The sequence below is a fragment of the Sturnus vulgaris genome, chromosome 3 (assembly GCF_052056855.1).
Source record: "Sturnus vulgaris isolate bStuVul1 chromosome 3, bStuVul1.hap1, whole genome shotgun sequence".
NCBI classification, from domain to species: Eukaryota; Metazoa; Chordata; class Aves; order Passeriformes; family Sturnidae; genus Sturnus; species Sturnus vulgaris.
Window position 1 is genome coordinate 31,807,778 of NC_142245.1, and position 13,132 is coordinate 31,820,909.

The 13,132-nt window shown below is 45.9% G+C and overlaps 1 protein-coding gene across 4 annotated transcripts; it reads left to right on the forward strand.

Annotated features, from left to right (window-relative positions):
* Positions 1-418: 418 nt before the first annotated feature.
* CCDC167 (coiled-coil domain containing 167) lies at positions 419-13,090 on the forward strand. Of its 4 annotated transcripts, XR_015802256.1 has the most exons (5): positions 419-501; positions 7,705-7,799; positions 10,184-10,236; positions 12,254-12,439; positions 12,807-13,090. XR_015802256.1 is itself a non-coding variant. In XM_014878078.2 (4 exons), exons 1-4 carry the CDS (start codon positions 463-465, stop codon positions 12,355-12,357), a joined length of 291 nt encoding a protein of 96 aa, XP_014733564.1. In that variant the 5' UTR covers positions 419-462; the 3' UTR covers positions 12,358-13,090. The 4 variants fall into 4 exon arrangements, 3 of the variants coding, with proteins under 3 accessions (XP_014733564.1, XP_014733563.1, XP_014733562.1); XM_014878078.2 differs by having other exon boundaries at positions 12,254-13,090; XM_014878077.2 differs by lacking the exon at positions 419-501 and adding an exon at positions 1,155-1,339 and having other exon boundaries at positions 12,254-13,090.
* The last annotated feature ends 42 nt before the right edge of the window (positions 13,091-13,132 follow it).

A 13,132-nucleotide genomic window follows, 5' to 3' on the forward strand; every position in this document is an offset into this window, starting at 1 on the left:
ACCACACCACAAAGCAGCCGTTCTGGGTTTGCCTTGTGCTTCCGAGGTTGCCTTCTTCCTGAGTGATCCCTGACCCCCAGCACTACACGACCTGGAGTGGCCCGGAATGCGCTGGCTCCACTTGTGGGGAAACCAACTGATCCTCTGGGATCTGCCTAGACCCGAGGGCGCTGGGGTCAGGCACGACCAAGCAGTCCCACCTCAGCTTCCCAGCTTGCTGGTCCTCCCCCAGCCGTCCCTCATCGCTACTCCTAGAGAGGGCAGAGCAGGATGCGGGCAGCACCGCTCTGGCTGCCGCTCGCCCTCGGCTGTGTCGGAACCACGCCAAGGCTCGCAGGGCCAGCCCCAGGGCCGAGGCCAGCGGCCCCATGGGCGCGGGCAGCGCCCTCCCTCCCCAACATGGCACCCGCCCAGCGCAGCGCGTGGCGCCCCTGCGCATGCGCGGGCGGGCGGGGCCGGACCATGGGCAGGCGGCGAGCGGGGCCGAGCGTGGCCCGGGAGGTGAGGGGGGGGTTGCGGCTGCTGCGGCTGGGCTGGCGCGGGGCTTGGAGCCGCGTCTTTGCAGCCGGCGTGTGGTGTCCCTGCTCCTGCCGAGACCTTGAGCCAGTGCCGTGAGGGGCGGTGGGGCGTGTGCCCGTGGGGGTGCTGCGGCGGGCCCTGACCGCCAGCCCGTTGTGTGAGTGCGGCGCTGGAAGTCAGCCGTGTGCTGCTGCTGCTGCTTGAGAGGAGCCCAGTGGTAAACCAGCGTGTGAGCGGCCTGTAAATCACAGCGAGGAGAAAGGGGAAAGGCTAGGTTTTGAGAGTATGCCTCCCTTCTAAAGCTGCCTTTTTATGGTTGTGCTTGTGTATTTTGTCTCTCTCTCCCTCACTGGAGATTCCACTTGTGCTTGAGGATGACTCCTCTTGGGCAGGGAGGTTGGAGCAGATGACCCACTGTGGTCCCTTCAAACCTTACCCATTCTGTGGTTCTGTGATCTTCTGAGTGGCAGGTGGGCTGCTGGTAAGCTCTGTTGAAGCCTTGTATCTCTGTTAATCAACTGACTTGTGTTAGTTAAGGTCTCTCTAAAGCATATGCCTTTCTGGCTCCCACACTGAACAGTGCTGGACTCAAGTCTGTTCAGGTCTGTGAGTTTGGATCCTGTGGGGACAGCAAATCCTGAGTGTTCCTCACAAATGGCTGAAATGGGGCAGAATTTATTCAGTGAATCTCACTGGTCACCTCTCTGCCCTAAAGTCTTTTCAGGTGAGCACATGCACAACAGACCAAGGTAACCAGAATGAAAAGGCCAGGGAAATGGCAAAGCGTGTCACATATGTGTCATCAGCTAGTAACATACAGGTGAGTGTCACAGAATTGTTAGGGCTGGGAGGGACCTCTGGATATCATCTCATCCAATCCCTTTGCCAGTGCAAGATCACTTACAGCAGATCACACAGGAACATGACCAGGAAGATTGTGAATGTCTCCAGAGAAGGAAACCCCACAGCCTGCCTGAGTAGCCAGTACTAGTGAGTTTTTCCTCACATTGAGGTGGAATTCCTGTGTTTTAGTTTATGGGCATTGCTCCTCATCCTGTCACTGGGCACCACTGAAAAGAGTTTGGCACCAACCTCTTCATACCCACCTTTAAGATATTTATATGTATTGATGAGATCCCTTCTCATCCTGCTGTGTGGAATGGGAGTTCGATTTATTGTTTTCTGATGTGTGTCATTGGTTAGGCTTTCATTAGAGGAACACAGTTCTGGGCACTCTAACCCAAATATAACCACCAAAGGGAGTCCAAAGGGGTGTGCTGACTGTCCAGGCTTCCTTTGGTGAGCCTACCAGAGAGAACTGAAGAGTGAATTTTTTTTTTTTTTCATTTTTTTTTGTTGTTGTTGTGGTTTGAGAGGTGGCAGAGAGAAAGAGTTGAGTATGTAGGGTCTACCTTACAAAAAGGTTGGTGGCAAAATGGCTCAGCCTGTTAGGGACCTGCTGTTCACAGAATGAAAAGGGACTGATTTTAGCTGCCACAGAAAATTCTTGCAAAGTGTTTGAGGACTTGTAGTAGCTTTATATTAGGTTTTGGAGTTTTTTTAAGAAGTTTTCATGATGGAACATACTAGTTTTGAAAAGATTGTAGAACTAGTCTTTTTTTGTGCATTTTAGGTGAAAGTCTCTGCGAAGACACTACTACAAGATAAAATTCTTTCCGCTTGCAATGATGAGAACACTACTGAAGAGAGGATAGGGAGGAAGGAAAAAAATCCCTTTAAGCCAAAGGAAGAGAAGGCTATGTTTCAGTTTGTATGACAACCAAGATACTTGATTCATAATTTAAACTTACTGTGTTCAGTATTACCTTCTGAGCTGTTATGATTGTAAAGAAAACTTTTCAAATTAGTCTTAATGTGACCTGATGCATGACTAGCTTTGAAAGACCTCATCTAGGCAGAGTCATGCTTGTTTAACTGAAGTCATGATGCTAAATGAATGCAATTTTCTGTATGGACACTTATCAGATTAGCTTGCACTTACAAATTGCAGATGTAATTGATATGATCTGGTTTAAATAGATATAAATGGATCTCTATAATGTTGTGGTGGTTTAAATTCATACCACTTATAGCTCTAGTCTTTTGACAGGCAGCTCTATCGACAATGCTGAGCTGCATAGGACTTGCTTGAGGAAACTCATCAGGAAAATGAAACTGGCAAGACTAGTCCATTTTGTACCAAAATAGTGAAAATGGAATTGACTCAAGAGAGTGACACAGATCACCAAAGGTGTGGAGAACTATGCAGAAAACTACCAAACATTCCAGGTCCTTTTAAGCTGGAAGACATGACTGCAAGGGACCCAGCATAGGTCCATATACGCTGCGTGTTATTTGTAGCCTTAAACACAGAGTGATCATACACTGTCAATACAAAGTTATAGCTATCAAATGAAACCAGCAGCTGACAAGCTCAGAACAAACAGGAGAGGTTGGTTCTTCCCATAACCTGCTGTAAAACTTCTTGCCAAAGGATATTGTAGCCATGAAAATATACTTGTGGCTCAAGCAGCAACTGAAAAAGAAAAGTATCAGAGAAGCAGAAAAGTGCACTAAATTAAAGGCGGTGCCTGGGCTGCAAAATGTCAGGTGTGTGTTTCTAGAAAGTATTGTTACATGTGTTGCTGCTTCTGACAGGGCAGTGGCTGATCAGTGTCTGTGAAAGAGCATGAAGAATGGGGAAAAGGCTGACACAGTTCATACTCAGCTGTTGTTGCAGAAATTTTCAAAAATCTGGCTCAAGTGTTCTGTGATCATGTCTGTGTGCGGTCCTGCAAAGCCGCTGGTCTGAACTGAGGCAGGATGCACTGACTAACGAGATGGTCCCTGCAAGGCTGAAGGAAGAGGTGTAGGTAGGATCCAGCCTTTCCTCCTTTAGCAACACACAGGGTTGTTCTGCAGGAGTCATCTTAGACTTTGCTAGTGGATCATCTTCTGCTGTGAATAGCTTGTCTAGTAAATATTTCCAAGCATGGTGTGGGTGGAATATCTGTGAAATTATTTTCCAGTGTGCAAAATTATTCCAAGAGCATGGAGAAAATGGAAGTGTGTCCATGAAAAGCAAGTTAGCACTTGAATTTAAACAAAATTTGTCTCTGCTGGACTGATTTTAATAATCCAGCCAAATTTGTGGATGCAGGAACCATTAATGCTTCTGTGAAAGAACAGCTCAAGTGTGCTGGCAGGTGACAAGGCATGTAAAGACTGTACAGGGAAGGTTTTTTTTTTCTTTGCCCCCACCTCTTCAGTTGGCTTTGATCTGTTTTATGAGGGTCAGAAGATGAAAACCTCATTACCTAATGCTGTTGGATGTCGACGTATGTGTGAAATGGCTCTTTGCCAGTATCTTAATTAGGGAATTCATAAAAGCAGAGGGTGGATGCCAGTTCTTGAAAAGCGCTTTTAGCCTTTCTGCTGGAAAGAAAGCTTTCATTAATTTGCTACAAAATGTATTAAATGGGATCCAGCTCAATTCTATAAGCAAAGCTGCTTCTTTTTCACTTCTCTCTACCTTTATGTTTCCCATTTCGGGCTCCCTGCCCAAGATGGTACCAACAAATGGAATTTGTAATAAGCATGTAAGTCAGTTTGGACTGAAATCCATTCCAGGTCTGTCTGGTTTAAAAAGGTTTCCAGATCATGAGCAAGTGTTGCCAAAATTCAACAAAAATAGCTGAATGCCTTGTCATACCTGTGGAGCAAAGGAGGCATCTGGTCTTAGATCTCGGTGTGCATCTAAAGCTGCTGGGACTTGACTTTCTGGAGTGTCTCCTGAGGAGCTTCAAAAGGGCAGCTCTGTCTTCCCAGATCTGCTGCCTGGATGTGAAGCACATGTTTCACTCCCCCTTCTTAACTGGAACTACTTAAAGAAGTTGCTGTGAGTGAAGTCCTGTGTCCCTGCTATCATCTGTGTAAACCTGAGGAGCTGTCATGTGAGCTTGCTGCATTTCAGCTCTGTCCCAGAGGATCTCCTTCAAGGAAAGGAGAGCTAAAAGGAGTAAGGGTTCATCTTTGCAACTTAGGAGGCACTGTGCTGAGGTTGCCACTAAAGAGATAAGGCAGTATCTTTGTTTTCCTGTGGGCTTCCAAAGTGCCCAGGTATATACCCCAGCTAACCTCATGTATTATTTAGTAGGAGGGAAAGCTTTCCATCCACAGCACCCTAGAGCACCTGCTTCTAGGACTGCTCTCCCAGAGAGCTAGCTGCAGGAGGGAATTAGGGCAAAGCCCTACAGATTTTCTTGTGCTACAATTTTACAGACTATGGCCCTCCCTAGGAGTTTCCTCAGCACCCCAGAGAGTAATCAGTAGTTCCCAAGCATTACTCTGATTTTTCCCTGTGCTTATTTTCTGTCTTTCTTTTCTTTTGTCCTGCAGTGAAGTTACTTGGATGGCTGAGTTGCCGAGAGACTCCTGGCTTGCAGGAGCAGATCCTAAATGCCAAGCAAGGCAATGACATTGACATATCAAGATAGTGCTCTGCCCATAGTTTGGGTTGGTGTCTGAGGCTTCTTATTCAAATGAGCTGCCTTCAGGAGGCAGATTATATTGTCTTAATTTAGAAGTGGGGAAACTGAGGCACAGTGAATGGATACCATCTGTGAATCCCCACTCTTGTCCTTCCTTATAACCCCTAATAACCCAGGCTAGCCAGAAGAAAAGAAATAGTGAGATTCTGAAAGAAAAATATTTTGTTCATTCAGCAATCTCTTCCTCCTTTCTTGCTTTCTTTTTCCTGTTTTTTTTTATCCCTTGTGCCCCTGGCTCAGCACAGCTGATGGTGCAGTTCTAGGGTATGTGGTTTATTAGCAAATTATTGCTCTCCAGCAGGGGACCCAAACTTGGGTTTTGATTTAAGAGCAGTAAAACCAGTTGAAACTTTAAAATATTATGTGGAATCTGGAGATTTTTAGTCAGCAGAAAGTAAAAGGATTTACGAAGTTGGGCAGAATATACACTTGTTAACTCTCATGAAATGAGGGAAGTATGGGCAGAGAATGTATTAGTGAGAGCAACTGCCAGCTGAGCAGGAGGAGCAGGCGTGGAGGAGAGGACTGGAGTGCAGTAGCATGGATAATTTAGTGGTGGAGTTGGCAGCTGACTAACTAAAGCTCTCATTAATTCATTAATACATTATTTAACATTAATTTTAAATGCATTTCCAGAGAAGCCATGGTGCACTGTAAAAATTTAACAGGCTAAGGAGGAGCCAGGTAACACATGCTGAAGCATCTTTTCCTGTGTGTGCACATAAGGGTTTCTAATAGCTAAGGGAGCAGAAACAGCCATTTGCAAATTGTAGGAACTGGTGAGGGGGACAGTAATTCTTACGTTTGGCTGGACCAACACCCCATCTTTGCTGTACCACTCTCTGCTATTAAATTAACTTGTTGATAAGTATGGTCAGAGCTGGCCTGGGTGAAGTCCGTTCTTGGCTCTGAAGCAGACTGGGGCAATGCATCATGCTGACTGAGTTGTAGTGGATGGCATGGCAATGAGCAGCTGCAGCTAACATTCTTAACTGGCACAGCTGGAAATGGAGGAGGACAACGATCCTCATCCAGGCAAACCCAAGCATTGCCAAACACAGAAGTGCTATTCCCTGAGCTTTGGGATCGGGTGATAAGCTTTGGTGCTCCCCTTGGGCTCAGGAAGCTTTGCATGTGCCTTTAGGGAGTTTGGCATCTTGAGCACTGGCAGAGTTGCCTAATAACCCAGGACTTTGACATTGCTATCTGATAAATCAAAGATTTATTTGAGCCTTGTTATATGTGTCCCCCTGCCCAGCTCTGCTGTGCTCCTTCCAGACTATTTAACTGACTGGTTAAACTTCTTTTCATGGACTGCTTTATGTCAAGCCTCTTCTCTCCCATCCTGCTTAGTTATAATTCTTGCCTGCCTTTCCTGAGCAGAAGGTGTGAGATTGTTAATGAGCTCATTAACAGGAGCTGATCAGAACAGAGCTGATCCCAAAGCAGCAATAATTAGGGATCACTACCTTTGATTTTGTTTCCCTTATTACTGTTTATGAGTGTTTTTGTGCTCTGGGCTGCCTCTGAGGCTGGTGTCCAGGCATCTCATTCCACCTTTACCCGAGACTGTGCTGCCTCTTAGCGTCTGGTGCGTGAAGGCTCTCACCACGGGGAGGCCGTGCTGCCAGCCTTGCCTTCCCTGGAGAACCAGGCACAGCAGGAGTGCTGCACTAAGTAGCTCAAAAGAGAGGTCACTGCCACCTTAGTGCACCGAGGCTGTTTTCTTTCAGGCTAGGTTGTTGTGTTCATATCATCTGATTAGACCCACTGTTTCCCTGCTGGAAGCAAGCTTGAAAGACAGAGTTTTCCTCGAGATGTCTATGCTGTGGTTGCCAGGCAGAAGAGAGGAATGATTCCCAGAACTGTTGCCCATGGTAGGATTCCCTCCTGGGCAGTCTGTTTGTACACAAGGAAACCAACCCTCCTGTGCTTAGCTGTGGTTACTCCCCTCCACAGGAAGACACAGGGGTGGCTATTGAGATGCTTTGATGAAGAGACACAAGGAGATAACCAGTGTTTTTCTGCATGGAAACATGTTCCTGCCAACACTTGGTACAGGTTGAAGCAGGCAGTGGTGAATGTTCTTTTGAGCATACTGTGCAGATTCCTGTTGCTGTTGTAGATTTAGTTGGGTAAAAGAGACTGGAGACCTGAGACTGGACCTTTGTTCCCTTTTCACCCAACCAAACAGCTGAGGTGCTTTGTAGATTTCTGCATCCATTCACAATGCTAAATCAAGACCCTGTCCCTCAGGCTTTGGTTTAGGCCTCTGTCTCTCTTTTTATCCTCTAATTGCATAAAGATACCTTAGATCACACTTTTGTTTGTGGACCCACGTGCAAAGAAACTGTAATAGGCTGGAAGAGGATCAGAACCTAGCAAAAGGATGCTGGCCAGCCACACAATAGGCAGTGACAGGGCTGGTTTGGCTATGTCTGGGGTGATGTTGTCTGGGCTAGAATACAGGCTGATCTGGGAGATGATGACATCTCTGTGCTGTGGTCTCTACACAGATCTGGGGTTCTTCCCTTGATTTGGGGAGGAAGAGTGGCTGAGCTCCCACCATCTGAGTGGGAATGAATCCTTGTACACTGGGAGAAGAAATGATGGTGACTGGTGTGGTGTTTTTCAGATTGATGGATTGGAGGAGAAGCTGGCACGCTGCAGACAGAGCATGGAAGAGGTGGATCTTAAGCTGCGCAGGGAGAAGCTCAGCCCTGAAGGAAGGTATTGCTGACCAGCTCCTTTCACAGCTGTGGGGGTGCACTTCAGCTTAGCTGTCATCCGTGCAGTAGGACCAAGCAAGGGCTCTTAAAGGGGTGGAAATATGTGATTTCCCCATGACAAGACTCTCTTCCCACAGCTTGGAGCTTTCTTGGGGAACTTGCTTCTGTGAAAAGTGCAGTGATACAGAGAGAGAGCTAGATCATATTAACAGCCTGTGCCACAACCAGACATGTAGTGCCTGAAACCTGCCAGTTCATGTGCAGATCTGGCTCCTGGCCTGCTACAAATCTGCTCTGTGAGTCTGGCAAAGGTTTTCTGCACACTGCTGTTCAAGCCTTGTGGAAGCCACCTGGGTTCAATCAGGGAGATGTGCAGCAACTAGTGAGGGCCAAACCAGGCTGGGATCCAGATGCAAAAGCAGCTGAGGGAAATATATCTATGCCTCTGTTGCTAATGTATCTGGATGTAGGGATGCATGATGCTTTGGCTTTTCTTGGGAAAGCTAAGAGGGTCAATTCCCCTGAAAATTGTGCTGCTCTAGAGGAAGCAACTGTTGGCTTCTAGAGCTGGGGACTCAAGCAAGGACTTTGGCCTGGATTTTGTAGCAGATATGGGCAGAACCTGCTGTTTCTCTTGAGTGTGAAGCGAGAGATTTTAGATCTCCCAGCTGATTCTCAAATCTCTCTGCTTGAGGACATTTTTTCAGTTACTAAGATCCTACTGCTCTGCTCTGAGCAAAAAAGGCCGGGAAGCTCAGTCATAGGCCCTGGCAGTGGTCCTGATGATCCTGGTGTTTGTTCTACAGTACTGTCCTGTAGAACCCCATTAGAAGTGATCATACCAATAGTGATGTCTCCATCCCCTGATACTTATCAGGCTTAGTTTACTTCTTTGTTAAACTCTCCTTTGCACTCCCCCTCCTCCTTTACTGGAGTTTTATATCCCCATCCATAGTTAGACAGGGTCCTGTCTCTCTTCTCTGTAGCTCCTCGTCTCAACAATCCTTTTCTGGCCTAAATTCTCCTTGTTTACTGTCTGTATTTATCTGGTAGTTATGTGGCCAACCACCAAACCTACAGTTGTGATAACTTGACAGGATGTGATACATGATGGTTTCTGTCTGAAATGCAGGGCCTAGAGCAAAGAATTATGAATTGGGATTCTTGGGGCCTTCTATGAATTTTATAGCTTCTATGGAAATAGAAACAGAACTTCCATTGTCCTATTCCAGACCTTTTGAAAAACCCTGGAGGGAAGGTACTGTGATCAAAATTATCGATTCAGTGCATAGCACACAAAGAGGAGCTCTGCTTTTCCACTTTGAAGTTCAGTTGTCATGGTTTCTTCATGTCTCATTCTCAAAGCTTCTTCGCTTGACTCTCTTCACAAGGCAAATTTCTAACTAGCAGCTTCAGTCATGTTGGTAAATCTGTCTTCTCACTTCCTCCTGGCTGCTCTCCACCTTGCCTTTCCCCAGTTTTCTTTAAGACCCCTTTCCTCTCCTGACGTAGCTTGCTTTCTTGCACTCCCTTATATTTAACTAGCTTTACACATAGATTTGGATCTTTTTCCTCCTTCAGGTTGTTCTTGCTGTGCCCCAAGGGGAACAACAAACTCTGTTCCACTTGCTGCCTTCTGTTAACCAGGAGATAATTTGTTAGTGCATGTTTATTTATGTGCACAGTCTGAAAGGACTGACTGTGTCCTCACTGCCATAATGGAAACATTGCTGCTTTCAGGAATTTTATTTTGGGTTTATATTTTAAGCTGCATATTAATTAATCATCTTGTGCAGTTCAAGACAAGGACTGGTTTGGCCTTAGTCTTTACTGTTATTATGAGTCTTCAGGCTAATGAGAGGTAGTTTAACTCATTAGTACTGGGCTTGGATTCAGCTTGTTTCCTTGAGTTCACCAATTTCTGTAAATTGGATACCTCTGATAGAGGGGTCCCTGCTTCAAATGATGAGAATAATTACTGTTCCAGCGCTAAGCCCAATGTGGTGGGAGGGGCAGGATTCCTCCAGAGAGCATATAAGGACCCTGCCCCATCCCATAGCCGTGTCAGAACTTCCTGCCTTACCTAGGGGAACCTAGAGAAGGGGACTGACCCAAGAGCCCTTTCTAGCTGTTTGCTTACACTGCTCTACTGAAAGGAGAGATAGGAAGTAATTTTGGGGAAGGAAAAAATCATCTAAAATGCTGCATCTCTTCTCTTGCACAAGTGGGTATTTCTAAACTGTCACCCTTCCAAGAGGGAGGGGTGAAGGGTTTATCCTCTGAGCAGATATCCCCAGCAGTGGGGACAGTCTCTCTTCCATCATGTAAGCAAAGAAATAGGCTGTGTTGTGCCTCGCAGGTAATGAACTCCTCTTCTCATTACAGAAAGTCACTGGAGAGAGAGCGAAACTTACTAATGACCAAAGCTGACAACTATGGTAAGAGCTTCATTAAAAATGGTCCCTCTGGGCAGGATGGGATCAGTGCTGCAGCTTAGCTTTGTCTTCAAGCTCCTGCCACCTCTGACTTCTGCCTTTGAATTTAGCTTCAACCAAAGGGAGCTAGACTAATGGAAATGTAGTCAGCATATTATAATAGGAGTCTGCATCCTCCTACTTGAGCTGTACTTCCATAGCGAAAAAAACAAGCATCAGCTAATGAAGGGGAGAAAATGTCCCCTCCACATACCCCAAATTACCAGTCCTTAGATAATCATAGCTAACAGATTGGCTCGAGTAGCTTTTAACATCCCTCCCTACAATCTTTTTTTTTCTTTTTCCTAGTAGAAGCTTGCTAGGCAAGAAGGCAAGTGCTATCAGGAGTGTAGCAAAGTATACCTTCCTTGGGGAAGGTTCTTACTGCATCAGTTTATGAGGCCACTCAGCACAAGGGCATAGTGATTCACAGTGTTGTGCTACCTGCACTTCTAGAGAGTCAGGGTCTTTCCCTGATGCAAGTCCTGCTGTAGACAGAATGAAAGTCTCTCTGAGATACCACACTTGGCAGTACTCTGCAGCTGTGCAAGCAGCAGAGCTCACACAAGGGAAAGAGGCACAAGTATTGTTTTAGGTCTAGAGGGTTGAAAGCTGGGGTATGGCTAACCCTCTAAATTTGTAATTATAACTCAAGTTAGAGGACTGTTTCCAGAAGACTAACAGTTACTTTAAACAGACTGAAAGCTGTTCCCTAAGGGTCTACCAGTAGAGACAGACTGAAAATTGCTGCTCCCCTTTTAGCAGTTAGCAGTCAGCCATCCCTGCTGGCATGTCAGAGCAGTCTGACAGCAGCTCAGACAGCAACAGCCTCACCTAATGGTGACATCACTGTTATGGCCTAATTAAATATTTCCTTATTCCAGCTGATACACTTGAGGCCATGAACTGCAGCTGCTGACAATGGCATTGTCAGCACCAGTTCAAGCTGGCATTGCTGTGCATGAGGTTATGTGACCCTGTCACCTCTTTTGTGGCCTTGCAGATTCAAGCAGATTGCTCAAGTGGTTGCATGAGAATGCTTGTATTAGATGAAGAATGGGGCAGAAAGAACAGCTAAAAGTCTTTTGAGTACCAACACCACTTGGGGAAATGCTGGAGGCTGCCTGTGCAAACTGCTGAGGCATTAAGCTGTGCATTCTCTGCAGATGAACTCGGCAGTAAAAGCAGCCTGTCTCTAGAGACAGTCCCCACCCAACTCTGCTAGCCAAACATTTAGTTGTTTGGCCATGCAGTGTGTAAGGCTAGAGGCCTCACTGCTTGCCTGTACCACCCAGCAAAGTTTTGTAGAACAGAAGTAGCAAGAGTGGGGTTCTCATCTTTGGTAAACAGAAATGGAGATCAGCAAGACTCCATACTTGAAGTAGCCACTGTGTTCCTCTCTCTGCATCTGTTTTCTTAGGTTGCTTTCCTTCACCCTTATTAACCTATCTCTAAAAAGTTTCAAACCCCAACAAAATAAGTAAGTGTCCACGTTCAGACCTTTTCCACACTGATCTTTCTGAGGTGTAAGGAAACACAGATTCTGCAACATTCAAAGATGGCCACAGTTGTATTTAAATTTTAGCATTAGAAAGAGCCACCAGGCTGTTAAATCTAGAAGATATCTCTCTGCTCTCCTGTCTCCTTCATTTTCTTATGGAACAAGCAGTTATTCTAATGACACAGTCTGTCCTTAATAGAGGCCTACAGCAATGTCATTTGCCAACAGGAAATGGTCTGGCACTCAAGTCTTCCCAAGCACAGCTACCACAAGTGTCAGGATGAGAGCAAATGAAAGGGTTCCTGCTAGTTTAGGTAGTTACTTCCCATTCCAAACATTCTATAACTGACAGCTTTGCATACTGCTCCCAAAATTTTTGCCCGTGGCCAAGGTAGCTTTGTGCTTCTAAGAGAGTTTTGAAAGGAGGTGTAGCTGCAACATGAAGAACCTTCACAGGCAAGTCTTTTGTTTGTTTCCCAGAGAAAGAACTGAGTGTGCTTCGTAAGGAAAATCGCAAGAATGCTGCCCTTGCTGTGGCCATGGCATTGCTGATTGCTCTTATTTACGCCTGCTGGACGATGTGATTGCACTCAAGAATTCTTCCTGTTGAACAAATGACTCCTGCAAGGAACTCTTCCTCCTCTCACCGTTGTGCCTCCCCCAAGGGTGAGGATCAGCATTTCAAATTACTGTTCTTGTTTACTGTCTCCAAGCCCTGTTGTAGAGAAGGTTTTTCTCTGCAAATTGAGGACAGGAGACAAACCAGAAATCACAGCACACTTACGCTTTGAAATCAGGTCAAGCAGAGCTCAAGGTGGTGCCATCTTAGCCAAAACACAGTCGGGACCATCCAGCCTGATCCAGGAATGCAATACATTATTTTAAAGAGGACCTTTGTGACTGCAGACAGTACATTCTGCCCAACCCAGGTCGAATACAGACCTTGGCTCCTGTGACACAGTCATAAACTGAAGGGACCAAGCTCTTGATTCAAAGGGTAATCTGTAGGTATTGCAATTTTGTATGTTCCCAGAGCTGAGCTAAAGATGCTTCCTCCTCCACTGTGACTTCCAGGACCAAAGGAATCCTACCTCCACAAAAGCAGATGGGATGTAGGTATCTCTGCAAGCAAGTACATCCACATTAAGATCTGGGTGCTTGGGCTGTGTGATGATCTGCCTATCTCTCCAGTGCATCAGAGCTTGGTAGCCATTTTGTGCCTTTGAGAATCAGCATTTGCAGAAGACCATTCACTATCAACCTCCAGAGATGGAAGTGCTTCTGTAGAGCTTTAAATAAAATAATTTGACCTTTTAATTTCCTGTTCTGTTTATTTGGTTGGGGTTTTTTTTCCCTGTT